The 21,552-nt window shown below is 48.2% G+C and overlaps 8 protein-coding genes across 8 annotated transcripts; 1 reads left to right on the top strand and 7 right to left on the bottom strand.

The window, feature by feature from the left end:
* Positions 1-3: 3 nt before the first annotated feature.
* Positions 4-2,368, bottom strand: F5891DRAFT_1000335 (glucose-6-phosphate 1-dehydrogenase). Its single transcript, XM_041360104.1, has 8 exons — positions 2,060-2,368; positions 1,967-2,001; positions 1,248-1,911; positions 1,110-1,186; positions 850-1,051; positions 487-791; positions 284-429; positions 4-223 (listed from the first exon to the last, which is right to left on the bottom strand). Exons 1-8 carry the CDS (start codon positions 2,145-2,147, stop codon positions 190-192), a joined length of 1,551 nt encoding a protein of 516 aa, XP_041232743.1. The 5' UTR covers positions 2,148-2,368; the 3' UTR covers positions 4-189.
* On the top strand, positions 2,324-3,438 carry F5891DRAFT_359551 (Fms-interacting protein-domain-containing protein). The gene is made up of 4 exons (XM_041371528.1): positions 2,324-2,739; positions 2,790-2,933; positions 2,990-3,104; positions 3,167-3,438. The coding sequence occupies exons 1-4, from the start codon at positions 2,471-2,473 to the stop codon at positions 3,248-3,250; spliced, it is 612 nt and encodes a 203-aa protein (XP_041232744.1). The 5' UTR covers positions 2,324-2,470; the 3' UTR covers positions 3,251-3,438.
* Positions 3,439-3,625: 187 nt separating this feature from the next.
* Positions 3,626-4,338, bottom strand: F5891DRAFT_1181467 (ubiquitin-conjugating enzyme/RWD-like protein; the record flags this gene model as incomplete). The annotated part of the gene is made up of 4 exons (XM_041366035.1): positions 3,626-3,933; positions 3,991-4,043; positions 4,099-4,213; positions 4,263-4,338. The coding sequence occupies 4 exons, from the start codon at positions 4,336-4,338 to the stop codon at positions 3,626-3,628; spliced, it is 552 nt and encodes a 183-aa protein (XP_041232745.1).
* Positions 4,339-10,225: 5,887 nt separating this feature from the next.
* F5891DRAFT_359787 (uncharacterized protein) lies at positions 10,226-10,993 on the bottom strand. The gene is made up of 5 exons (XM_041371529.1): positions 10,826-10,993; positions 10,715-10,771; positions 10,595-10,655; positions 10,453-10,545; positions 10,226-10,391 (listed from the first exon to the last, which is right to left on the bottom strand). Exons 1-5 carry the CDS (start codon positions 10,866-10,868, stop codon positions 10,355-10,357), a joined length of 291 nt encoding a protein of 96 aa, XP_041232746.1. The 5' UTR covers positions 10,869-10,993; the 3' UTR covers positions 10,226-10,354.
* A 194-nt stretch (positions 10,994-11,187) lies between these two features.
* On the bottom strand, positions 11,188-12,246 carry F5891DRAFT_939925 (uncharacterized protein; the record flags this gene model as incomplete). Its single annotated transcript, XM_041374253.1, has 8 exons — positions 11,188-11,468; positions 11,522-11,590; positions 11,650-11,714; positions 11,766-11,784; positions 11,850-11,914; positions 11,965-12,025; positions 12,079-12,156; positions 12,207-12,246. The coding sequence occupies 8 exons, from the start codon at positions 12,244-12,246 to the stop codon at positions 11,188-11,190; spliced, it is 678 nt and encodes a 225-aa protein (XP_041232747.1).
* A 403-nt stretch (positions 12,247-12,649) lies between these two features.
* Positions 12,650-14,240, bottom strand: F5891DRAFT_1000372 (uncharacterized protein). Its single transcript, XM_041360105.1, has 7 exons — positions 13,780-14,240; positions 13,650-13,727; positions 13,542-13,602; positions 13,402-13,490; positions 13,255-13,350; positions 13,134-13,202; positions 12,650-13,085 (listed from the first exon to the last, which is right to left on the bottom strand). The coding sequence occupies exons 1-7, from the start codon at positions 13,973-13,975 to the stop codon at positions 12,784-12,786; spliced, it is 891 nt and encodes a 296-aa protein (XP_041232748.1). The 5' UTR covers positions 13,976-14,240; the 3' UTR covers positions 12,650-12,783.
* A 9-nt stretch (positions 14,241-14,249) lies between these two features.
* Positions 14,250-16,870, bottom strand: F5891DRAFT_1136676 (uncharacterized protein). The gene is made up of 14 exons (XM_041364817.1): positions 16,650-16,870; positions 16,555-16,591; positions 16,457-16,511; positions 16,361-16,408; positions 16,043-16,311; positions 15,971-15,980; positions 15,817-15,921; positions 15,596-15,761; positions 15,397-15,538; positions 15,065-15,346; positions 14,924-15,008; positions 14,619-14,877; positions 14,492-14,557; positions 14,250-14,441 (listed from the first exon to the last, which is right to left on the bottom strand). Exons 1-14 carry the CDS (start codon positions 16,731-16,733, stop codon positions 14,316-14,318), a joined length of 1,734 nt encoding a protein of 577 aa, XP_041232749.1. The 5' UTR covers positions 16,734-16,870; the 3' UTR covers positions 14,250-14,315.
* Positions 16,871-17,452: 582 nt separating this feature from the next.
* F5891DRAFT_1230364 (uncharacterized protein) lies at positions 17,453-20,523 on the bottom strand (the record flags this gene model as incomplete). The annotated part of the gene is made up of 8 exons (XM_041369565.1): positions 17,453-17,828; positions 17,884-18,186; positions 18,248-18,520; positions 18,589-18,765; positions 18,822-19,526; positions 19,579-19,790; positions 19,848-20,148; positions 20,214-20,523. Coding segments are annotated over 8 exons (2,601 nt in total), but the record flags the coding sequence as incomplete, so codon positions are not given.
* Between the last annotated feature and the right edge of the window lie 1,029 nt (positions 20,524-21,552).

A 21,552-nucleotide genomic window follows, 5' to 3' on the forward strand; every position in this document is an offset into this window, starting at 1 on the left:
GTCTTGACCGGAACCGCCACAACTACTGCATATATGTAACAATACTTTAGGACATACAATCATGGCTACCGATTTCCAGAATCATGAAAGACACATGCAAGTCAATTTACGAAAGTATATCACTTTTCCTACACACCAGAACCTCGTGCAGCGAGAAGATAAACCGATTCTACTACTACACATCCCCATTCACAAATTAGACACGTTCGTCGTGGGCCAGCTGCTGTAGCGCAATTCCAGTTAGCATCGTATACTTTCCGAATCGGGCCACGTGTATGCTTACTAGTCTTCTCCTGTGCCACGCTTGTAGCCCAGCTTCTCAATGAAACTATCAAGCTCCTTAGGTCCCCGAGAGCCATATGGGTAGGGCGAGGGCTTAGGGCGCGGTCCTTCTCTCCCATCTATCCAGTGCAGAATGGGGGTGAAAATCTAGTACATTGGCGATCAATCGCACTTCTCGACCATGGCTTGCAGCAGCATGCTTACCTTCCATGCAACATCCAGTTCGTCATCTCGGACAAAATTCGAGTGGTCACCCTTGATCGCATCCAGGATCAGTGCCTCATATGCCTCCGGAATATTTGTGTCCGTGAATCGCCTCTTGTATGTGAGGTCCATCTCAGTCGGAATTGCGCGGAACGCATATCCAGGCGTCTTGGTGTTCAGTTTCAGATAAACGGCCTCCGATGGCTGAATGCGGATGACGAGTTCGTTGCGTGAAATATCCTTGAAAATTCCACTTGTGACATCCTTGAATTGCACGCGAATTTCAACCTTTGCCTCATTCAAGGCTGAAGTACATAATTTGTCAGGGGCTATTGTATGAGTGTAATCCGAGACGGAACATACCCTTTCCCGCCTTCAAGATAAACGGAACGCCTTCCCACCGCTCGTTATTAATCCAGAGCGTAGTAGCAGCAAACGTTGGGCAGACAGAGCCTTTCGGCACAGTGTCGTCATCCAGGTAACCTGGCTTCCCATTGGCTCCGACATATTGGCCTAGAAGCACGTCCTCCCGCTTGATAGGTGGGATGGACCGAAGCACCTTGACCTGGGAAGAACAAACCAGCGTGAGAACACAAGAAATGCTTCTAATGAGCAGGGATAACCTTCTCGTCCCGAATGTCCTCCGACGCAAACGAGACAGGTCGTTCCATGGTCAAGATACTCAGGACCTGCAACAAATCTGAGTGTACACACGCATTAGCGTGGCAGCCCCTTCCCACACAAACTCACAGGAGACTCACGGTTTTGCAAGATGTCACGGATGATGCCAAATTCGTCGAAATAACCACCACGACCCTCTGTGCCAAAGGGCTCCTTGAAACTGATCTGGACGCTGCTGATTGAATGCTTGTCCCACGCAGCACCCATGGCGACGTTGGCGAAACGGAGGACCAACAAATTCTTCACCATCTCCTTGCCGAGATAGTGGTCAATACGATAGGTCTCCTCCTCTTGCCACGACTGCTTGAGTGAGGACAGGAGTTCCCTGCAGGATTGAAGATCCTTGCCAAAGGGCTTTTCAACGATAATGCGATTGGTTCCATTTGTCGCGTAGCAGCACACTTTGACATGTTGTGCAACAGGAACGAACACGGACGGCGGGAGGGCAAGGTAAAAAAGGCGATTTACACCGCGAGTTTTATAGCCCTTCTCGATAGCCTCCATGTGTCTTGCCAAATTTTGGAAAGAAGGATTATCATCATAGTTGCCAGAGACATAGGAGGATAATTTCTTGAATTCCTCGATTTTGGCAGCGACTTCAGGATCGTTGTTAGGGTTCTTGATGTAACTGGTGGTGCGTTTGTGATACTCCTCTTCATCCATCTTTGTTCGTGCATAGCCGATGATATGGACATCTTTAGGGAGATAGCCGTTGCGGTAGAGACCAAATAAAGCTGGGTACGTCTATCGGGGTGCTCAGGATCGTCTAGGGCGAGGATAAAAGAGCATTCGCGCCTACCTTTTTCTTTGCAAGGTCACCGGAAGCACCGAACACTAGATATGAAGAGATTTGATTCGGGCGGTGATGGTGGCGGGGACAGGGGGGACTCACCGACGATGATAGTGTTATCTGTGAATCCGTGGCCGCTGGTCTCCATGGATGGGATCGTACCAGACCTTGTGCGTGTCATTGAGGCCATGATGTTGACCGAGGAAGATATGTGTTGAAGAAAGGTAGATGCAGGGGCTTTAAGTTGTTCTTGAACTTATTGACGTGAGTGTGAGAAGACTGTCAATGTAGTAGTGATGGATGTAAATTTACATTACCGTGAGGGGCCGTGCGTTCGTCAGCGTGAGGCTGGACAGGCTATGCACACCGGGATGATGGCAATCTCTGTAATCGTCTAGTAGCTGATTCAACGCGCGGCTTACTATTTCACCTTCCCATCATCACGGACTCATTATTCGGTCCGCTCCTGACGAATCAAGCACGTGCTCTCTATAGCTTTAGTCTCAGTTCGCCATGGCAGAGGACCAAGCCATAAAACACTTTCAAGAGCTAGTCTCCTCTGACCTGACCATCGTAGACCCAACGTCTATTCAAATCCGTGCCAATGCTCTAGTAGCTCGTCTCAAAGCCCTCAATAGAAATGCAAATGCTGCAACAAGAGCATGCAAGCAAGCAACCACAGAGGCCCGCCATGACATGGATCAGACACATCTTGGCCTCCAGAATCTGCTTTATGAAAAGCGTCATCTAGAGAGGGAGATCGACAAATGCAGGCAATTCGCGTTCGTTATTCTTTATCTGTCCCTGCAATCTGTACTGACCGTTCGTACAGCTCCATTTACCAGGACGTACCCTTGTACTCTCTGTCAGAGTTCAGAACTCTAGCACCACCTGAAGCGCGCTCAGACGATGTGCTGCAGAATGTTCATCAGCTAATGCTCAATCGCCTGAGCTTCGAACTTGTCGAAAGGCAGAGGCACGTTCAATAGATAATCTACCGCATAGATCTTCGTGTCTCATCATTAACAACAGACTCGATCAAAAAAGAAAAGAACTCACAGCACAGAAGGAAGAACTCCTTAAGCATAGTAAGCTTAAGCTCGCAACCGTGGAAAGTGTCAAAACACAAATAGAATCACTCATGAAGGTGCGAACAATCTTTTGTCTTTTCACTCCTGCACTCACGTTGTTTCAACGAACGTTTTGCAGGCCGCCGCAGACATACAGAAGAGAGTCGATGAACTCGTACCGGCGCTCCCACCATCTACAGCAACGACTCCCGCTCCTACTTGAATATTGCTTGCCGAATCCATTCCCGAGTTACCGAATGCCTCTCATCAGTCCCGCGGTTGTCTAAGCAAAATACATTATGACACACAGTGAAGTTGGCACTACACAATCCCTAATTATACAACACGGCAAAAGGGATGAGATGTTTCCAACCATTGTCCAGAGGTGATAGGGATAGAGGTCATCAAATATCAAAAAGACGAGCGAAGAGGGTATCCCCGCGAAAGGACGAATTGAATGATGATGGCAGATAACAACACAGAATTGAGCAAGGTTAGGTGAAGTACAGAATGGATATGTTATGTAAAATGATATGAGTGATGTGCAGAAACCCAGTGATGAAAAATGCGGGAGAAAGGCATGCCGGCGAAAGAGGTATCAGGATTCTTGCTCTTCATCCTCACTGATGCTGCCGATGTCGCTCATCTCCTCGTCTGCTTCGTCCTCATTGCCGTCTTCTGCGGCATCCATAATATCCTTTGTTGCGAAACGTTGTACGTATTCTGAGCAGGAATGGGCGTTATATTCTTGGCGACGATAGGAGGAAATGATCTTACCCTTGACCTTGGCCTCGTATTCCTTTGGGTGTCGCATCATGAGCGCAGCAGCTTCTCCGTTTAGTGGATCGTTAGGATTAGGATACCGCAGCAGTTGTGGCAAGAACACCTCGAAAATGTTGATCATATCTATGAAAGGGGACAGATCAGCGACACAACCGGACGTGCGTCAACCACACCGCATACCGAACATTGGCGACCACGTCTGATTAATAACGTCCAGACATACGGAGCCACTCCTGTAATGGGAACGTATAAATCGACATTTCGGGAAGCGTCGCGATAGCTACTGACAACTCATCTATGTTGGGATGAAAGATCTTGTTCATAAAGCCTATGCTTGGCGACTTGTATGGATACTCCGCTTGCAACTCTACATGAATCTTCCATATACCACCCGCGAAGGGTGCTGGTGCTGATTAATCCGACGTGCACGGAAGAGTGATTAGGAAACGTACTTTCTCCCGGACCATAGAAGCGGACGTAGAACTCGCGCATGTTGTCGTTGACGAGGGTTACCTCGTAATCCGACATGAGCCTGGATTGTGAATCGTTACATCAGTGAGGGTACGAGTCATCTCGAGGCAGGTGGTCTTTACAGTTTCATGACATCCGTCTCGATACGGCGCTTTGTTGAGGTGTGTCTAGAATGAAACCACATAAGTTTGCAACGCAGCTTGCTGAAGAGCAGACTTATCATGTTTACTAGAATACAAGATGTATGGGTTTGTGGAAGACGCAAAGACTGAAGTCACTTAGACAATCGCTGGCGACTGGATGCAATATATATAAGGCTAATCTAGTGGTGCGTCTAATACCGTGGTCTGTCGGAGATATTCATTTCAAGTACCGAGAAAAGCCGGGTCATTAATCGGGGTTAAACTTGTTTAACCAAGTTGAATCGATTCACGATGCTGGTAAGCCTCATGACTCAGCGTCATTCTTACAGGCCCCTTTCCATCTGGATATTTAAGTGTCTAACTGACGTGATCCGTTTTCACGTCGCACACTTGTCCCCTAAAGCACTTCTGCTCGTGCACGTTCTGCACTATCTACTCTATATATTTTTCGTCAAAACTTGAATTTAAACGCTGTTGAAATTCGGTCATACTTCCAAAACATATGTCAGACCCGAGTACCTCAAATAACAATGCCGCCAACTCGTCGCAAACACAATCTTCGCTTAGGGGACCAGGAATGCGAGGGACTTCGGTTGAGACCGACACTGATGGAGCGCATCTACCCCAACAAGACGTGGCGAAGAGGTGCCTTGACGTCGTCAGAGAGTTTAAAGCATGCAAGTGCACAAAGTTTGAAGCTTCCTACGTCATCTCCACAATCATCAAAGAAAGTCTACCCCTTGGATCAGGTGAAAATCCCATTACGGTTGCGGCTATCTACCTCGGAATGCTCGACGAATGGGAGTCGGAGCAAGACCAAGCCAACTACAGAGGAGCAGGAGCCGGAGCCGCTAGAGAACGTTCGGTTGAACCAACGTCGAACTCGCGGTTCGAAAAGGAGTCTCCAGCAGAGATTAGGAGTCGGGATGTTAGCATTGAGCCAGGAGAACCTGCTCGAAAACGAGCAAAGCTCGACTTTACCTGTCTTGAACTTAAGCCATCAGTCCTCGAAGAACCCGCCAAACCATTATCACCCAATCTCAAACTCACCATCCGCATCTTACAGAACTGGGCACAGGATCAGAAACAAGCTAAGCTCAAACTCATGTACCATGAACGCAGCCCAGAATTTCACGAGTCAGGATGGGCGGACATTGTTGCAGGACGAAGCATCAATCTCGACGCCATCCACACCATCATCACCACTTCACGAGCCGTTGACAAGCACAAGGAGACCATTGGGGACATTGAGCTCACCTATGGAGTATCAGAGACGGCCACGAAGAAGATCACTACACAAGGCCAATGGAACGCGGCATGGAACAGGGCTGCACGAGCCCTCAAATTCGCTTTCCCGTTCAGACAGGCTGAACTTAACGCCTACTCCGAGCACATCAACGAGCAGTTCGACCAACAATTGGAGAGTTACCATGGACGCGTCCTCCGATATGACAAATCAGTCAGATTTAGAGTCGGAAACACTCGAAGGTATGAGTTGTCCGACTTTGAATGCTTCAAAGACATCTACAGCTCCCATTTCTCTGCCGGAGGAAGGTTACACAATGACTCGGGAGAATCTAGCAAAGCCACGGGAGCAGGACGAGATCTTCTCGTCAAAAGAGAACCATGTCGCAAATGGAATAGTGGCGAATGCACCCGCAGCGCTGCCACTTGTCGCTACGCCCATATCTGCAACATTGAACAGGACGGCCGGTTGTGTGGACGCCGTCATGTCAGATCAAAGCATAACGAAGATCAAACCAAGTCAAAATCAACATGAGGCATATCTCAAACGTCCGCGTTTTCGTCGAGGTTTGGTTTGGTCCCCCTTAGACGCCTCGTTCAGCCCAACTGCTCGGTCTACAGAGTATGCGGACCCTGTACCAACTGCGCCCGCTTATTTAGCAGATAGTGATGCTGCCCACACGGTCGCGGCTCACCCAGAACTCTTCAAGATAATAACACCAATCAACGTTGATCGGTTTCAATGCCTGTTGAAAAACCACCCTAATCAGCCCTTTGTTCTTTCGGTGTGCCGAGCACTTCGAGAAGGATTCTGGCCATGGGCCGACGCTTCGGATGAAGCCTACCCTTCCGTTAACGATAACTCTATGCGCACTTGCACGAAGACTGAAGAGCAACAAAGATTCATTGATGAGCAGCTTGAAGAAGAAATAAGACTGGGACGAGTATCTGAAAGTTTCGGAACGGAACTACTTCCTGGAATGTATAGTGTGCCGATGCATACTGTTCCCAAACCTAATTCTGATAAGCTACGTCTCGTCGTGGACCACACTGCTGGTGAATTCTCGCTCAACTCCATGATCGATTCAGATGCCATCAAAGGAACTAAGCTCGATGGTTTACATTCGCTGGGAGCGTCGCTGCTTCAGTTTCGGCAACAGCACCCTCATGAACAACTAGTTCTATTCAAATCGGACGTCTCGCAAGCTTTTCGTAGGTTACCAATGCATCCGCTGTGGCAGACCAAGCAGGTGCTAACGGTACGAGGACAACGCCATGTAGACCGTAATAACAACTTTGGAGGAAGAGGATCCCCCAAAGTTTGGATCTCTTTCATGTCCCTGGTCGCTTGGATCGCTATCCATCACGCGTTAATTGAGGCACTCAAGTTATATATGGACGACTCTTTTTCATTCGAACTCGCGGGGAAAACGTTATACTATGAACCCTATGAATGTTTCTACCCGGAAAAGCAAACTCGACTACTACGTCTCTGGGACGAACTTGGTGTCCCTCATGATCGTCCAAAGCAAGTCTTTGGTTGTCCTCTGACAGTCATAGGCTTCGAAGTCGACCCTAATGCCATGTCGGCTACCTTACCTTCACACAAGAAAGACGAGCTGGTGATGCACTTGCGTCAATTCGGCGGAAGGAACTTTCGGTGGACACTTCGCGAGTATCAACAACTCGCGGGGTGGTGTGAATGGAGTTTTAACGTCTTTCCATTACTCAAGCCTGGACTCTCAGCTATCTACGAGAAGATACGAGGGAAAGACCAACCACACGCTCGTCTACATGTCAACAATGGCATCATCTTCGAATTGAACTGGATGGCAGATCATATGGAGAAGCTGCCCGGGCTACTATTCTACAAAGCCTTGGACTTTAACCCACTGTCTGAGGACGTGGTAGTAGTCTACACGGACGCATCAGGATTAGGAATGGGTCTATGGTTTCCTCACGAGAACTTCGCCGGTCAGTCGCCATTGCCCATTGAAGCTCCCAAAGACACCATCTTCTTCTTCGAGGCCCTCGCAGTGTGTTCGGCCATTCATGCCATACCGAACATGATGGAAAGCCCACCTAGGATGCTCATTTACACCGACAATTCCAACACAGTAGCAATGTTTAACTCACTTCGTGCTCATCCCCCTTATAACTCCATCATTCTAGCGGCAGTGGACGTCCTGCTGGAGTATCAAGTAGACCTGCGTGTCGAATTCATCCCTGGTTCGGAGAACAGGGTAGCCGACGCACTTTCGCGATTCCAGAACGAACGTGTATTGGAGATAGCTCCTGCCGCGAGCTTCTTCGATTTCGAACCCCCTCGAGATGCGCTGGGGGCAGCGAAAAAATGATGAATGTATCTTCATCGTCCAGGCAACCTCTGAGGGAAGCTTGGACACCTGAGCGCCTCTTGTACGAGCGCTCAGTAGCACTTGGTTTCGCTATTGACTCAACAACAGCATCTGTGTACAACTCGCATCTGAACTCATACATCACCTTCTGTCGACTGCATCACCTGCCAATCGATCCAACGATTGATACACTATCTTTTTACGTGGTTTGGTTATCGCATCACATCGAACCACGCTCCGTCGACTCTTACCTTTCAGGAATCTCGAGTCGACTCGAAGACACGTATCCTGACGTCCGTGCGGCTCGACGTTCATCGCTAGTCGTACGGACACTTCGTGGCTGCAAACGCCGTTTGTCAAAACCGGTACAAAGGAAATTACCTTTGAGTATCGACGACTTGCAGCAGGTCCAAAGGAAGCTCGGTTTAGAGTTAGAGCACGACAATAGTCTGTTCTTAGCTCTGCTTTTCACTGGGTTTCTGACTCTGCAACGACTGGGAGAACTCACTTGGCCTGATGCAGTGAAGCATCAATCTTACAGAAAAGTCCCTCTCCGACACACTCTCTCCATCACGGCAAGAAGCATCTCCTACACGCTACCTTATCAGAAGAACGATGGCTTGGGGACTGGGAGCACCATCCTCTTGTTATCGGATTCCGTTCTCGACAACGACCCACTGCCGGTGTTACGTCGTTACTTCGCATTCAGAGACGGGTCTTTTCCCTCTCGCCCAGCGCTGTGGTTGACAAGCGCTGGTTCGATTCCCACACGCTCTTGGTTTCTTCGGCGTCTGCGCCAATATTGTGGCTCGGCCATGTCGGGTCACTCGATGAGAGCAGGAGGAGCCACTGCACTGGCTATAGCAGGTATGACGCCTGATCTTATTCAAGCTGCAGGGCGGTGGTCATCGGACGAATTCAAAAAATATATACGCCAACATGCATTCTTGCTGAACGCACTGTTACACGGGTCCGCACGGACCACACAAATGACATGAGACATCTCGCGTGTCATTCAGGACAAGGATCTGCTTCTTCAAATAAGAAAACGGCACCAAGACCAGAAAGCAAAAGACAACACCGCATATTAAAAAAAAAAAAAAAAATAGGCCCTTTAGCATGTCCTTCGCGCCTCCGTCGCTCACATCTTCTCTTTCGCGCTTCTCCTTCGCACATCCGGCTCTCACTTTCATCTTTTCTCCCACCGGAGCTTTTCTATTGCTCACTTGAGCACGTTTTTTCCTCGAGACCCGCGTCTTCTACACTCTGTGCTATCATGTACAGTACTTCGTCTCTCGGTTTCGCAATAAAATTCAACGAGTCCCCCGAGCATGGAGCTGGGGGACTCCGCTTGCCTAATCACCGCGAGACCTTAGCGTAAAAAGTTGATTCATCGGGGTTAAACTTGTTTAACCAAGTTGAATCGATTCACGATGCTGGTAAGCCTCATGACTCAGCGTCATTCTTACAGGCCCCTTTCCATCTGGATATTTAAGTGTCTAACTGACGTGATCCGTTTTCACGTCGCACACTTGTCCCCTAAAGCACTTCTGCTCGTGCACGTTCTGCACTATCTACTCTATATATTTTTCGTCACCCACCCACCCTACGTATCTCCCTTAGGTTAGCATGTCCTTCGCGCCTCCGTCGCTCACATCTTCTCTTTCGCGCTTCTCCTTCGCACATCCGGCTCTCACTTTCATCTTTTCTCCCACCGGAGCTTTTCTATTGCTCACTTGAGCACGTTTTTTCCTCGAGACCCGCGTCTTCTACACTCTGTGCTATCATGTACAGTACTTCGTCTCTCGGTTTCGCAATAAAATTCAACGAGTCCCCCGAGCATGGAGCTGGGGGACTCCGCTTGCCTAATCACCGCGAGACCTTAGCGTAAAAAGTTGATTCAACTGTCATTATATCAATTGATACTCCCCTGGAGTAGACTCTACCACAACGCCGCCGTAGAAAACAAGATATACACTCGAAGATTAGTGTTACAACCTCGTCACACTCAAGACGCCCCTTTACATCCGCAATCCATACAAACCGACAAATACCAGGATCAATGTACATACTCAGTAAAAGGTCCACTCCTCGACAACACAATAAGCATCATTCGGGTCGCATGGGTATGGTTTACGGAATCCAGCTTGAGGCTTGTATTGTTGTCGGACATAACTTGCCGCGCCTTGGAGCCGTTCAGACGCCACTGCAGGTGGCCTAGCCGCTGCTGCCGCAACGCCTCGACTGTCAGCACCGACAACATTGCTTTGGGCAGCACCAGTGCTCGACTGGAACATGTGGCGTGGATGTGCCAAATCGATGTCGACACTACCTTGGTTCCACGCGCGCATAGCCAAGAGGAAGGCTAAGACGAAAGACCTCTGAATTATTATCTCATCATATTGAATGGGACAAGCTCACCGAGCCAGAATGCCCCAAACGCCGCAATCAAGATTAGCTCCTCCTGTCCTTGTGACAAGACTCTGTTTTCCCCTGCGGTTCGGTGGTGTTTCACTACCCTGTCTTCAGATCAGCTTGCTGCTGGAGATAAATCCGACATCGGCATACAATACAATAAGTGCCCCGATCGCTAAGATCGTCACTGATGTTTGGGTCAGATGAATAACCTCTGTAAACGATCATTCGTTAAAATACTACTCTAAGCGCCCAAAATATAACGATACTTGCGAACCGAGTGGGGCAAAAATTTCATGATCACATGGCCCATCACCAGAGCAAAAATGCCTGCAGATCACGCTCAGTATACCATTCGCATATCATGAAGGCCCATGCACGCACCTTTGAGAACATGCCTGACCGGGTGGTCTGTAAACAGAGCCATTTCGTGACGATAGAAGTAAGAAAGAAGTGGAAAATGGGTGGGTGGGAATCAATGACCAGATGCTCCTTGTATTTTCGACCAGCAGCAGACCATGAGGCCGAATTACCCTGGATTACCCTTCTGGTTCGGACACGAGGCACTCATTTCATTCTTCATCAATTGTTCTACGTAATAGTTCCGGGACCAGCCGACATTGGCAAATCGTGTGTACCAAGTACTCTACAATAAAAGTACAATCAAAAAATATCGTGAGCTCTCGTTCCAACACGTCGAATCTGCAGGCATACATAGAAGCATGTATGATTTCCAATGTTAACACCTAGGCCGGCATGTGAGTGACCATAGGCTGGCCACCATTAACACCTGGCTGAACCACGACGGAGTGACCAGGCATCTGTTGTACATGGTATGCTCCCATCATTGGATATGGCTGACCGTATCCTCCATACATTGGGGTTCGCGGGTAAATAGCTTCAGTGGGGTATCCTGGAAATTCTCCAAACCAGCCTAGCTGCGAGACGTGTTCCCGCCATGCATAGTACCGGCCACAAATGACTGCACGCGACGTAAGCGTGATCAGGATAATGAAGAAGAATACAACTGCGATGGAAGACTTCAGTAGATGCACTATGAACGTAGGAAGTGGAGCACACATAACACGAATAGAGTCCACGATAAGGCTTCAGTGACCTTCATTTGGTAGCAATATGATCGCGAAGAGACTAGTGTCATATGAGCGTCGAGCTTTGATACGTGCAGAAATGTCGCATTGGTCACTTACTACTTCCTTTGGTTGTAGGCTGCTGTGTTTGGAGTGGGTAGCATTGCTGATATCCGATCACATCCCTTGAGCGTGGAGTTCATAACCGTTCATGCATCAAGAAACTATGCACTTACGCGGACCATGCACCCAATGCTGTTGATTCGAACCGATAAAGTTAGTCGGAGAAAGAAGGGTAAAGGGTAGCACTGCCAGCTTACCTAGCCACAACACACCGACGATGAAGTGGAGCGTCACCTCCACTATCGGCTGCGAGAACTGCATTCTGTAAATGCATAAGCTAATTAAGGCGGATCAGTAGTGCGTCCAACTCACATCCATAGAAAAGCGAAGATGGTGGCTGATGGTGGAATCAGGGCGAAGATAACGAAATCACCTATAAGACGATTGAGGCGTCCATATAACCGATAAAAATGTGGCAATACATACGATTGATATGCGGGAGGAATAATCTTGCGAAGTTGGCCGACAATCCGAGGACAGCCGCAGAGAGCAGAAACGCAGTTACTGGATAGCATCGATTGATTAGGGTCGTGGATTGTGCACGAGCGACATACTATATCCAATGCGCCTCATGGTCACAAACATGACAGTCATGACTGGAAAACCTCGTTAGGTTTCAGGTATAAGGTCGTAGCTACGTGAATTGAAGGTATGTCGTGTCGAAACAATGAGGAGTGAAGGAGAAGGTAACTGAGCATGCAATATGTATATGATATAAACGTTGGTTGAAGGATGAATCGGATGAATTCGATGATTGAATGCTATATTTGGCTATCAATATAGCTGCCTATAACCAACAATTGGAGTGCCTCGTGGCATCCTTCAGGCGCTCAAACGCGACAACGACATGGCCCTGCAGGCAAAAACGGAGTGTGTCGATTGTCAATTACATAGAGATCAGTCGCCATGAGTGGTGAAAGTGCACTCCGCACAAACCCGTCACTTGTAGACTACTTCTGGCCCGCAAGACGGATGCGTTGTCAGGCAACGCTATTGAAAATCATTCAAGAGAATATCATGATATTGACAGTCCCGTGCTATAGTACAAACTGTATTTATTAGTTTTCCCAAGTAAATGCAGATCATGACAGTCTATGCCAATAGAACCCAATTGTGAAACGTATACAGCGGTCACCGCCTGGGTGACGCATCCCTCTTATACTTGTCCGACGCGCGTGCCGGTGCCGGGACTTGAGCTGACCATCCGGGGTAACGTGAGTCCCCGCGTCTTGTCTCATTCTCCCAGGGTGCTGAGGCTTTCTCATCGTAAGTCTTGCCTCTTGATCGTGACCGACTGCTAACGGGCGCTGGTAACTTGGACATAGTCTTTCCGAACCACGGGTATTCAGTGACCGCAATGTACCACACATTGCGGTTGACGCGGAAATGATGCTTTACCGCGAGCGCCAGCAAGAACAACAAAAACACCAATACTGTGATAGCTCGAGATATGCTCCAAGACATGGATTCAATTCACTTACTGAGAATAAGATTGAAAAGTGAGAATGCCTCCAGAACCCGGTACTGAGCCTGATATGTCTCTGTAGAGACTTGGGACGAATGTTAGACTTCCCTATGAACGGACATACGCTGATAACTTACACCCAGGAACATCGATGGGAGAGGTCTCTGCATCGGATGAATAGCATTCTACGTTGGCGTTCTCCGAGTCAGAGCTTGCTAGGAAGGCACCCAAAGCTGGACCGGTCAATCAGCATGCAACCGCTATTAAGCCCGCGATTCGCGTACCAAGCCAGAAAGTCCCAAGCAGTCCGAGGCATCCGAGTTCGATTCTCGTGGAGATCGGATTGCTGGTTCGAACCATGCTACATCCAAGCCTGTGGTCCCAGTCAATGCCGACGCGACGTGTGAATTTTACATCAACTCACAAGATGATGAGAATGAGCATGCTGACACTACATACGAAAATGGTGAAAGGAACGAAACGAGCTGCCTTCGCGTAAGTTACGATCTATGGAAATATGCAGCAAACTTACTGAGATCTGTGATGACCAGTAGACTCTGGAAGTGAGCTGCAATACCCAGGCAGATCAGTGTCCAAATAAAGACTACGCCTGTCGTCTAGTGAGCAAGGCCGTAATAGACCCCATGAATATGAGTGCTAACCGTAAATACAAGTTCTAAAGATGTTAAATTTTGATGGCATCGCTTTCCCCGTGAATATTCTTGAGATAGAGAGTGTAGGGAGTCGCTTGCGACGGGACGTTTGGCGTTCCCGAGTATAGTGATGCTGAGGAGGCTGGTTATGCTGGCGGGTGGACTGATGTTGGCAATTCAGGGGAAGTGGACGTGCGGGCCTCATGATATAGTACGGAAAGTATGCGTACACGAGGTGGAGGGGCGTTTGATTCTCGTAAATCTAACTTGTGACGGCGTGGCGTGTACCGTGCAATTCAAGGCGTGGCAGACCTCGACGATCAGGAATCCGGGGGAAACACGAGTCGTGCGTCCGCTCAAACGCAGCAGGAAAGCCAGCCATTCTTTTAACGACTGAAAAATTTCGGCCTTCTAAGCAATATTGTGGAAGACAGGTACTAATCCGCGTAAAGGCCTCGAGGCCGATCACTTGACATGGTAAGTAGAAACGCCCGCAAGTGAATTTTCCTTTTCTACCCTACAAACAACGTACAAACATGTCAAAATCAACGTTTCATCGCTATCGATATCTCATTTCGGAGCATCTCTCCGATACTTGCAAACTGAGCCAGACATTCAGGATTTCGCAGTGTAGCAGAATTCACACTCGAAATTTGGGCTCCATTGATGATCTGGCCAATTTTCATTACCATAAATCCTTCATCAAACCATAAGAGCATACCTTTTTAACTGGAATCTCTACGCGCTTCCCGTTCAAGGTATATGGGATATCGTCGACTTGGATTATCTATTAAGCCCCCGCGGATAGTCAGTCAACGTTCCGGGGGACTGATAAAAATGGAACACACTCGAGCAGGAACATGGCGTGGGCTCCGTCGTGATCTTATTTCCGATCTAATCTTCTGCTCCATTTCTATTGATAGCGTCCGCTTGCCATAAAGCTTAACGAATAGGATCACGCGCTCATCTGTGCCGCCTTCAATGGACTGCGCCACAACCAATGCATCCTCAATTGTGTCGTTCGCGTTCCGCTCTTCAGAAAACGAGAAGCACATTTCAAGGACGTTGTATATTTCAGACGATCCGAATCGGATCCCTCCAGGATTTCTATGAAATGATCAGAACGAAAGGAGTGTGAAAGTACTACACTCACAGGACCCCATCACTTCTTCCTAGCATGATGAGTCCACCTCCATTTCCATGCCGAGAAGGTGTGATCAGCACGTGGTCTCCGTGATCTAATCCAAATCAAGTTAGTAAGGGGAGGCGCAATCTCATGATCCGGGGCGCGTACACCACACGTCCTTGTATTCAGCAAAATAGGATAGACGAAACCTCTTGGCTGCAGCCTTGACATTCTCGTCCGTCCCGAAACCAGCGAGGGGCCAAAATCCGATGGGCATACATGGAAATGGTCTAACGCATACCAACTCGCCAGCCTCGCCAGCTTGACAATTGTGCCCGTCGTGAGTATAGGTTTCGATTGCCATTCCCAGCATACGACATTGGATTTCCCCACGATGTACCGGCAGCGCAGAACACATCCCAGCAAAGAGTGAGCAGATGTCCGTACCTCCTGAAAGAACAGTTCAAGGCGCATGACGAAAATGACTTTGTAGATCATACCTGTTATAGACGCGAGAAGTACGTTGGGGTGAATACGTTCATACACGTAGTCGAAGAGCGCATGGGCTAATGGCGAACCAGTCGAGTAAATATGCCTCAAGCAAGTCAGGTCGTGATGGTCACGAGGCCTGTAGCCTATCCGCTGTTGCCATTCAAGCATTGGTACTCAATAATTGCCATAGTTAGGGTGGCTGCTCACCGATAACTGATCGAGGTATTTCGCACTCGTTCCGAAAATGGATATTTGCAGTTCATCCACAAGATGCCACAGATAAGAGGGGTCCCTCAGAGGACTCCCATCGTAGAGTACTAGCGCACATCCGATGCTGAGACCGCTCACTAGGAAATTCCACATCATCCATCCTCTACAATACAACGAGTTAATATGCAGACAGTTTGGGAGTGAAACGAACAACTTACGTCGTGGTATAATAGAAAAAGACGTCTTCAGGGCGGAGGTCTGCACAGATTACAAATTCTTTCTTCGCTTGTAACAGCATACCACCAGCCCGGTGCACAATTGGTCTGCAAAAATCAGTATGATTTAACAGGTTTGCTGACCACAGTAACATACTTAGGGCGACCTGCGGGAACCAACCGAGTTCAGTGTTACTGCGTTAGAGTATGGGTATGTAGGGGTACACACCTGTTGTGCCCGAACTAAAAAGTATCCACAGCGGCCAATCGAAGCTTTGACGACACCACTCGATTTCTCCTTCTGCAGTGCGGCCCAAACAGCTGTACTTGCCCTTCGAAATGAAGGAGTCCCATGAGACCCAGTTGGTGTCGTCCCACGCGGATGCGTTCCTCGCTGACTGAATGACGATCACGACTGGGTTCAGCGAGCATCGCTCGGAGAGTCCAGAAAGAAGAGATTGTAGCTTTGGCAGATGATGGTGTACTTTTCCGTTGTACCTGCATGACTTGAACCACAAAACCCTGATTTACCAGGGGAGCGACGTACACGACGGCATCGACCGCAAAAATCACTCGAGGCTGTACTTGCTCAAATCTACAAACTATCAAGTGTGTGCGACAGCATTTCGATAAATTCGCGCACCGCTCTAATACCCCCTGAGTCCCGAAGTCTGCTGCTGCACTGACCCAGATGCACCCTACAAAGGTTAGCAAAAAGCAGCAGTGGCAGAAATGGTCTACCTATGGCGGTGGCAGCTAGACAGGCGATGACATTTTCCTGACAGAGGGCGTAAAGTTATGAGTGGGCAGTGTACCTTTAACTGGCAGTGACGTACAATACAATTCGAGGAGTACGAAGCTACTCGATCCCCGGGCTTCAAATCGAGCGTTAGCAACGCTGAAACCAGATCAGCAACCATCGCGTAAAGGTCGGCATATGTGACACGCCGATGAGGAGGATTCGGGCACTCGGGAGTGGGCTCAGCTAATCGGGAGTCTACCGTCCCCTGTTACTCGTCCGAAAATTTTCGGCTCCCTGGGATTGCGTCAGTTCAAGGTACGAGCAATTGCTCCTTCAAGCCTATGCAAGACCCCGAGGAGCCCATCTTCGTTACTAATGCCTGTTGACTTTACAATAGCGCTGACGTGGCTGTTCATTATTATCTTGCCTCCACGGCCAAACCTGCGCACGCTGCTCGATGCTCCAAATATCGATGTACGTCGTTGGTGTCCTCGTCGGTTAATGAGGCTGCCTTTAGCCTTTTGAAATGTACGTACTAACTAATCCAACTCTGAAGACTCTCACCAACTGACATATGTTTAACTACATCTTCCTAGACAGTTATGATCCTCCACCGGCTTTTCACTGCTCCCACTCGCTCGCTCGTTGTCCTCACTCTCTCACACCCACTGCACCATGTCCTCATTCATCGGCTGTCTTGCCGTCTCTGTCACGTTCGACCTGGAATTGCGGCCTTCTCTCATCTCATCTCTCTCGCTTGCTCGGCCGCTCAGTTCCAGGCTCGCGGTTCTCTGACATTCTCACCTCATCTTATGAAGGCCGCGACCGACGTCGAGTTTAAGGTCGCGCGCGCTCTTGATTCTGATTCCTGCCCCCCAAATACTTATCTCATCGCATCATACATGTAATCTTTGCACCATTAATAAAAATTGCACCGCCGGGCATCGTATCATCTACTCTACAGCACCTTGCAATGTACTGAAAGTGCTCAGTTGATCTCGAGTGGGATAGATATGGTGATGTACTGCGCATACAGTGGGAGGTGCAGCACTAAACGATGGGGAACGAGCTCGATGATCCATAACGTGTGCACCTGCAGTTAGTGCATAAGTGAGAGTGCTGAATGTCGATACTGGGATGGCGCCGCCGGTGGAACCGGTCATCAGAGACGAGTTGGGAATGAGTTCAGGTTGGGGCTCAACAGGTGGAGGAGTGAGATGAACACATGCGAAGCTTGTGTTGCCCTCCGAGGGCGAAGACCTTGTATATCTGACTGAAAACCATTTAAGTGTTCTAGATAATAACATGAATATACTAGTATTGCTTACCTTGTCGAGCAAGAGCACGTTTTGCACGGTAAGCATGGGTAGATAAACGGTCGCTGGAGTTGATGCCAAATGCATCGAAAAGGTCCAAACTAGCGCTGATGTTTGTGTCGTAGTGAAATCCTCGCATGATTCCTCCCAATAGCGTAAGACCCACACCATCACGATTGATATTCCTGTGTGCTTGCTCGTTTCCATTGGTAGTAGTTGGTGAGGCCTTCCAAATTTCGAGCGGGATGAGACTGTTTGGCTGATAGAGTGCCGGTAGCACAAACTTCGTGCCCTCAATTTTATCTTTAAGCCATGCTGCCGGTAGTAATCTTGCCTTAGAAATACTTCAAAACATGAATTAGAAAATATCACAAACCTGCAGCCTTTTTTCCACCTTTCTTTATCTTCTTCAATGTTCCCTGTAGATCAGGATGAGGCTCCGCTGATGCGATCGTCAACATGGCAATTTCCACATCTTTGGGAATTTGACCACGGAGACTACGGATATTCCGTTTATAGTGCGCAAGACATAGACGGTAGAAGCGGCGCAGATGGTCATATGGATCCAGGTCACGAAGTAGAGCAGTGGTGTCATAGCGGCAAGCCTGTATTGAGTCTTTACACAGGTATACGCAATACATACCTAGGCCTGTGGAATTATTGAATATATTCAAATTGCAATTCACGTTGACTCGGATTCCAAGAAAATATACTTACCAAGACCTTGACCTTTATGTCCATCAGCAATGATGGTTTGAATCCCTTCTCCGTGCATGTATTGAAACTGAACAGCACAACCTGTGTCCGCACTGGCAATCTCGAATATTCGTTGGAAGAGGATGAAGTGTGCTTGTGCTGATTGAGATGTCGTGAATGCTCGAGCACCAATAACAGCTACAATACATGGTCATGGCCATCAGCTGAGTTGAGCAATTTGGTATTGAACTTACATTTCATGTGGGCAACGTCCCAAGACTCAAATTCAAATTCCTGCCAGCCATGTACACGTTTGAATGAAGTGTCGATCGAGAGCCGTTTTGCTTGCATCAGATGCCATGACATCCGCTTTGTCATACAAATGATCAGCCGCAGACTACTAATCGAAGTTGATGTGGTGGCCGCAGGTGGATTTGATGCTGATTTGGTGGATAGCTGATGTGACTCCGCACAACGAATATAGCGCTCGTCAATGGGCAAAAGATCGTGTTTTGTTGCCAAGTGAATAGCACCTGCGAATCCTGTTCCACTTGGAAATTCATTAAACCGCAAAGTGTTGATGAGGCGCCGAGCATGGTCAGAGTTCCCAAGAGACGGGTGAAGGTCTGACAGTGTGGGATTGCGGGTTTCCTTCCAACTGAGGTGAGCTTGTAAAGCTTGTATGAATGCAGAATCAAGTAAAATCCGACGTGGTGTTGCATCAGCAAGTTTCCAGCTGAGTGTGAGCAGCAACTCGTAGAAAATGGCTTTAATAGCTTCTGGAGTTTTGACAGGTGCAGGCGGAGGGTGGCTGTGATTGTTGGTGCAGATAACGAGGACTTGTGGGCAGGCAGTGAGATTGTATGGTGTATATATGTCGAACTTTGCCTTGCATGGAACTGGCCAGCTACGAAGTGTTCCACGAGCCAATTTTCCTTCATGATTTCGATGCCAATATGCTGCCCAACAGATTAGGATATATGCTACTTCAAATGACAGAAAGTAACTCACGACAACATTGCTTCTGCTCAGCAGGGGAGGCAACAAATGTGCACGGCATGAGAGGACCATATCCATCATTTTTTGCTCGTGTTTCATGAAAGGAAATTGCCTTCAGGTCGTTCTCTATAAGTGCCCGCAAGTAATCAGTATTGAATTCGTCCAAATTCCGGAGGACAAGATGGGTGCGAGCTCGAGAAACAGAAGCATTGAAATTTTTGCAGCTGCAATGGATCATTAGTCTATGTAGTACACACTCTAGCCGTTTAAGTTGAACTGACTGAATATATGGACGGCCAAGATTATTCACAGATAACATGAGGGGAGCCCCACACCCCCTGGACTCTGACTCGGAGTGAAGATCAAAGCTGTCTAGTACTATCTCAGGACTTAAATCCAAGTTTGCATCGAAGCCACATCCCCGTTCAGAGACAGCACAAAAAAATGCTAGAGTCTTGTTGAAAACCTCTGCCTCTGCAGAATCATCACTGTATCCAGCCTGAGACAGACTCCAAGTCGGAGATGCAGCATAATTACTGCTGAAACTGGCCTCGTTGAATGTACATACCTTGAGGCCATTGCCTGTATGTTCTCGTTCTTATTAGTATGATAAAATCAATAGTCTCAGACATCATTAATGTACATACACGATGACTTAAGCTGGCGACAACGAACACCTTTGCCTGCATCATCTCGGAGAAGCAGGCACACTGCATTTTCACGCCCACCATGACCTCCACCAAGAGAATATTGGAATGCTGATTGAGGCTGCACGAAGGATATGGGATCAACAACAAAACGGTGCGCAATGCTGCCAGGTGCTGTTATGGGATACTCGAGGATAGCATGAACAGGGTGATCAACAATTGCGCTGACTTTGGTGGCTCGATTCACATAGTTGGCTCTCCGTGAAATTTCCTCGGTGGTAAAATAATATGGAGCGGGAGACTGATATCTTGGATATGGGGGAGTGGAGATGGTGTCGAGGGTTGAATCCACGTCTGGTGTATTTTGGTGTGATGACGGCGATGACACAACTGAGCTTGTGACTGAGATAGGGGACAATCCTGCACTGTCCAATATCTGTTGCACTTTTTCAAGTGCTTCAAGTTGCGAACAGGTAAGACTCATTGAGAATTAGACAGAAGGAAAAATGGGGGGCAGATACTAGCATTGAATTCAAATAATTGCCTGTATATGTGACAGTTGGACGTTCATCAATGACTTGCAAATGGGCACCGATGCACCCGCACACTTAGGAACCCACTAATTTCGGGCTCTTGCAGTTCATTGAACGGACACTTGCATTCAAAATTTACCTCGCATAACATGGCCGAGGGATTCAGCAAGGCTCTCTGTATAAAGGTCAGCATCTCGCTCATGATATAGTACAGTAGGCCAGGCTAGCCATCATGGATTCAATTTTTCGCCCGTGTATCGAGTACCAGCATGGAAGCACAGAACTCGTCATCTTTTCACGTGAGGTGAAGCAACTTGTCACTGTTGCATAGTGTGTAGCTCACTTTGACTTACTGCCAACCACTGACTTAAAGTTATGTTTGCAGCCCAAAGTCGGGTCGTTTCCGCATTCGTCCTTATGGCTTGGCAGATTACTTGCAGCGTCGAGGGCTTTTCATAGAATGTTTCTGCGGCATGCTCTCAGACACACCTTGTTCCACCAGGATTGTGGACTCTGCCGTGAATGGGCATGTCTTGATGCAGTGTGCTAATGAGCAGTGTGGATTTAGAGGTTAGCATGTTGCACTGGTGATCACGTCCTTTGTACTGACACGATTTTCACGATTTCACGACAGCCAACATCACAGATATTTATCACACATCTTTTTTTACCTCTAGTTACGAAGAACTGCCAACACTCGGTATGTATTTACTGTTACCTAGATGCAGGTGTCAGTATTAATGGTCTGCTCGTAGTTGCAAACCCCCAACCTAACATGAATCCAGTTCATGATGCCTTCCGCCAGC

This window comes from Suillus fuscotomentosus (genome assembly GCF_016647785.1).
Source record: "Suillus fuscotomentosus strain FC203 chromosome Unknown F5891scaffold_3, whole genome shotgun sequence".
Lineage (NCBI taxonomy): Eukaryota > Fungi > Basidiomycota > Agaricomycetes > Boletales > Suillaceae > Suillus > Suillus fuscotomentosus.

Coding starts and splice junctions, on each gene's coding strand:
- F5891DRAFT_1000335 (XM_041360104.1), bottom strand. CDS start 2,147: ATGGCCTCAATGACACGCACAAGGTCTGGTACGATCCCATCCATGGAG. Junction 1,912..1,966: donor GTGACCTTGCAAAGAAAAAG/GTAGGCGCGAAT, acceptor GCACCCCGATAG/ACGTACCCAGCTTTATTTGG. Junction 430..486: donor AACTGGATGTTGCATGGAAG/GTAAGCATGCTG, acceptor CCAATGTACTAG/ATTTTCACCCCCATTCTGCA.
- F5891DRAFT_359551 (XM_041371528.1), top strand. CDS start 2,471: ATGGCAGAGGACCAAGCCATAAAACACTTTCAAGAGCTAGTCTCCTCT. Junction 2,934..2,989: donor GAACTTGTCGAAAGGCAGAG/GCACGTTCAATA, acceptor CATTAACAACAG/ACTCGATCAAAAAAGAAAAG. Junction 3,105..3,166: donor AAATAGAATCACTCATGAAG/GTGCGAACAATC, acceptor AACGTTTTGCAG/GCCGCCGCAGACATACAGAA.
- F5891DRAFT_359787 (XM_041371529.1), bottom strand. CDS start 10,868: ATGGCTCTGTTTACAGACCACCCGGTCAGGCATGTTCTCAAAG. Junction 10,656..10,714: donor ATTTTTGCCCCACTCGGTTC/GCAAGTATCGTT, acceptor GATCGTTTACAG/AGGTTATTCATCTGACCCAA. Junction 10,392..10,452: donor GCGGCGTTTGGGGCATTCTG/GCTCGGTGAGCT, acceptor CTTTCGTCTTAG/CCTTCCTCTTGGCTATGCGC.
- F5891DRAFT_1000372 (XM_041360105.1), bottom strand. CDS start 13,975: ATGAGGCCCGCACGTCCACTTCCCCTGAATTGCCAACATCAGTCCACC. Junction 13,491..13,541: donor ATGCTCATTCTCATCATCTT/GTGAGTTGATGT, acceptor CTGGGACCACAG/GCTTGGATGTAGCATGGTTC. Junction 13,351..13,401: donor GCTTGGGACTTTCTGGCTTG/GTACGCGAATCG, acceptor TGACCGGTCCAG/CTTTGGGTGCCTTCCTAGCA.
- F5891DRAFT_1136676 (XM_041364817.1), bottom strand. CDS start 16,733: ATGGTTGCTGATCTGGTTTCAGCGTTGCTAACGCTCGATTTGAAGCCC. Junction 15,762..15,816: donor TTTTTCTATTATACCACGAC/GTAAGTTGTTCG, acceptor GTTGTATTGTAG/AGGATGGATGATGTGGAATT. Junction 14,878..14,923: donor GGAAGAAGTGATGGGGTCCT/GTGAGTGTAGTA, acceptor ATCATTTCATAG/AAATCCTGGAGGGATCCGAT.